This window comes from Cherax quadricarinatus, chromosome 71 (assembly GCF_038502225.1).
Source record: "Cherax quadricarinatus isolate ZL_2023a chromosome 71, ASM3850222v1, whole genome shotgun sequence".
Classification (NCBI taxonomy): Eukaryota; Metazoa; Arthropoda; class Malacostraca; order Decapoda; family Parastacidae; genus Cherax; species Cherax quadricarinatus.
This window is the reverse complement of record NC_091362.1, coordinates 13862431-13866676: the sequence shown is the minus strand read 5'-3', so window position 1 is coordinate 13866676 and position 4246 is coordinate 13862431. Positions and strand designations below refer to the sequence as shown.

Sequence of the window (4246 nt, the reverse complement as noted above, 5' to 3'; positions counted from 1 at the left end):
GTAGAATGCTACTGTAGAATGCTACTGCAGAATGTCACTGTAGAATGTCACTGTAGAATGTCACTGTAGAATGCCACTGTAGAATGCTTCTATGGAATACCACTGTAGAATGCTTCTATAGAATACCACTGTAGAATGTCTCTATAGAATGCCACTGTAGAATGCTTCTATAGAATACCACTGTAGAATGCTTCTATAGAATACCACTGTAGAATGTCTCTATTGAATGCCACTGTAGAATGCTTCTATAGAATACCACTGTAGAATGCTTCTATAGAATGCCACTGTAGAATGCTTCTATAGAATGCCACTGTAGAATGCTTCTATAGAATACCACTGTAGAATGCTTCTATAGAATGCCACTGTAGAATGCTTCTATAGAATACCACTGTAGAATGCTTCTATAGAATGCCACTGTAGAATGCTTCTATAGAATGCCACTGTAGAATGCTTCTATAGAATGCCACTGTAGAATGCTTCTATAGAATACCACTGTAGAATGTCTCTATAGAATGCCACTGTAGAATGCTTCTATAGAATGCCACTGTAGAATGCTTCTATAGAATGCCACTGTAGAATGCTTCTATAGAATGCCACTGTAGAATGTCTCTATAGAATGCCACTGTAGAATGCTTCTATAGAATGCCACTGTAGAATGCTTCTATAGAATGCCACTGTAGAATGTCTCTATAGAATGCCACTGTAGAATGCTTCTATAGAATGCCATTGTAGAATGCTTCTATAGAATGCCACTGTAGAATGCTTCTATAGAATGCCACTGTAGAATGCTTCTATAGAATACCACTGTAGAATGTCTCTATATAATGCCACTGTAGAATGCTTCTATAGAATACCACTGTAGAATGCTTCTATAGAATGCCACTGTAGAATGCTTCTATAGAATGCCACTGTAGAATGCTTCTATAGAATGCCACTGTAGAATGCTTCTATAGAATGCCACTGTAGAATGCTTCTATAGAATGCCACTGTAGAATGCTTCTATAGAATACCACTGTAGAATGTCTCTATAGAATGCCACTGTAGAATGCTTCTATAGAATGCCACTGTAGAATGCTTCTATAGAATGCCACTGTAGAATGCTTCTATAGAATGCCACTGTAGAATGTCTCTATAGAATGCCACTGTAGAATGCTTCTATAGAATGCCAATGTAGAATGCTTCTATAGAATGCCACTGTAGAATGTCTCTATAGAATGCCACTGTAGAATGCTTCTATAGAATGCCACTGTAGAATGCTTCTATAGAATGCCACTGTAGAATGCTTCTATAGAATGCCACTGTAGAATGCTTCTATAGAATACCACTGTAGAATGTCTCTATAGAATGCCACTGTAGAATGCTTCTATAGAATACCACTGTAGAATGCTTCTATAGAATGCCACTGTAGAATGCTTCTATAGAATGCCACTGTAGAATGCTTCTATAGAATGCCACTGTAGAATGCTTCTATAGAATACCACTGTAGAATGCTTCTATAGAATGCCACTGTAGAATGCTTCTATAGAATACCACTGTAGAATGCTTCTATAGAATACCACTGTAGAATGCTTCTATAGAATGCCACTGTAGAATGCTTCTATAGAATGCCACTGTAGAATGCTTCTATAGAATACCACTGTAGAATGCTTCTATAGAATACCACTGTAGAATGCTTCTATAGAATGCCACTGTAGAATGTCTCTATAGAATACCACTGTAGAATGCTTCTATAGAATGCCACTGTAGAATGCTTCTATAGAATGCCACTGTAGAATGTCTCTATAGAATGCCACTGTAGAATGCTTCTATAGAATGCCACTGTAGAATGCTTCTATAGAATGCCACTGTAGAATGTCTCTATAGAATGTCACTGTAGAATGCTTCTATAGAATGCCACTGTAGAATGCTTCTATAGAATGCCACTGTAGAATGCTTCTATAGAATGCCACTGTAGAATGTCTCTATAGAATGCCACTGTAGAATGCTTCTATAGAATGCCACTGTAGAATGCTTCTATAGAATGCCACTGTAGAATGCTTCTATAGAATGCCACTGTAGAATGTCTCTATAGAATGCCACTGTAGAATGCTTCTATAGAATGCCACTGTAGAATGCTTCTATAGAATGCCACTGTAGAATGTCTCTATAGAATACCACTGTAGAATGCTTCTATAGAATGCCACTGTAGAATGCTTCTATAGAATGCCACTGTAGAATGCTTCTATAGAATACCACTGTAGAATGCTTCTATAGAATACCACTGTAGAATGCTTCTATAGAATGCCACTGTAGAATGTCTCTATAGAATACCACTGTAGAATGCTTCTATAGAATGCCACTGTAGAATGCTTCTATAGAATGCCACTGTAGAATGTCTCTATAGAATACCACTGTAGAATGCTTCTATAGAATGCCACTGCAGAATGCTTCTATAGAATGCCACTGTAGAATGTCTCTATAGAATACCACTGTAGAATGCTTCTATAGAATGCCACTGTAGAATGCTTCTATAGAATACCACTGTAGAATGCTTCTATAGAATGCCACTGTAGAATGCTTCTATAGAATGCCACTGTAGAATGCTTCTATAGAATACCACTGTAGAATGCTTCCATAGAATGCCACTGTAGAATGCTTCTATAGAATACCACTGTAGAATGCTTCTATAGAATGCCACTGTAGAATGCTTCTATAGAATGCCACTGTAGAATGCTTCTATAGAATGCCACTGTAGAATGCTTCTATGGAATACCACTGTAGAATGCTTCTATAGAATGCCACTGTAGAATGTCTCTATAGAATGCCTCTATAGAATGCCATTGTAGAATGCCACTGTAGAATACCTCTATTGAATGTCGTTGTAGAATGCCACTGTAGAATGCTTCTACAGAATGCCACTGTAGTATGCCACTGTAGAATGCCTCTATAGAATCCCTTTATAGAATGTCGTTGTAGAATGCCACTGTAGAATGCCATTGTAGAATGCCACTGTAGAATGCCACTGTAGAATGCCACTGTAGAATGCCACTGTAGAATGCCACTGTAGAATGCCATTGTAGAATGCCACTGTAGAATGCCACTGTAGAATGCCATTGTAGAATGCCATTGTAGAATGCCACTGTAGAATGCCACTGTAGAATGCCACTGTAGAATGCCACTGTAGAATGCTTCTATAGAATGCCACTGTAGAATGCCACTGTAGAATGCCACTGTAGAATGCTTCTCTAGAATGCCTCTGTAGAATGCAACTGTAGAATGCCACTGTAGAATGCCACTGTAGAATGCCTCTGTAGAATGCCACTGTAGAATGCCTCTGTAGAATGCCACTGTAGAATGCCACTGTAGAATGCCACTGTAGAATGCCACTGTAGAATGCCACTGTAGAATGCTTCTATAGAATGCGTCTGTAGAATGCCACTGTAGAATGCCACTGTAGAATGCCACTGTAGAATGCCACTGTAGAATACCACTCATACAATGCTTCCACTGTCTACAGGGTCCGGCGATCATTGACGACACCCGTAAAGGCAATACGACCGCCAGTTCGACCCCCGCCACAGCCCCACTCCACAACCCTGCCCTCCACCACCACCACCACCACCCCACCACCACACCAACGCAGCAACAGCAACAACAACAGCAGCCACAGCAGCTACAGCCACAACAGCAAACGCAGCTCATGCAACAGCAACAGCAGCAGCAACAGGGACAGCAACAGCAGCAGGGACAAGCGCAGCAGCAGCAAGGGCAACCACCACCGACAGCGCCCCAACAGCGACCCATGGTTACGTGATGCCCCCAGTACCACCACCACTACCACCATCACTACCACTATCCTCAATACCACAACCACCTGCCCATTGCTCGTCTTATGCCATCTGAATTGATAATGCCATAATGTACACAGCAATCACACACACACACACACACACACACACACACACACACACACACACACACACACACACACACACACACACACACACACACACACACACACACACACATATATATATATATATATATATATATATATATATATATATATATATATATATATATATATATATATATATGTATATATATATATGGTTTAGAAAGACACGTAAGCAAACACTATAACATATTTATTAGAAAACGTTTCGGTCCTGGGACCTTCATCACTTCTAACATACAGAGGTAGAAAGACATTATATATATAGGCGGAGAGTGAGATGTGACGCACGTGACCTGAGGAATGTCATAA

The 4246-nt window shown here is 40.0% G+C and overlaps 1 protein-coding gene across 1 annotated transcript in view; it reads left to right on the top strand.

Annotated features, from left to right (window-relative positions):
- The window catches only part of LOC128700312 (LIM domain transcription factor LMO4.2-like), a 63510-nt gene extending 59601 nt beyond the window's left edge, over positions 1-3909 (top strand). The window contains exon 6 of the mRNA XM_053793411.2: positions 3497-3909. Coding sequence (XP_053649386.1) covers positions 3497-3793 — 297 coding nt within the window. The 3' untranslated portion in view covers positions 3794-3909. The remainder of the gene's footprint in view (positions 1-3496) is intronic.
- The last annotated feature ends 337 nt before the right edge of the window (positions 3910-4246 follow it).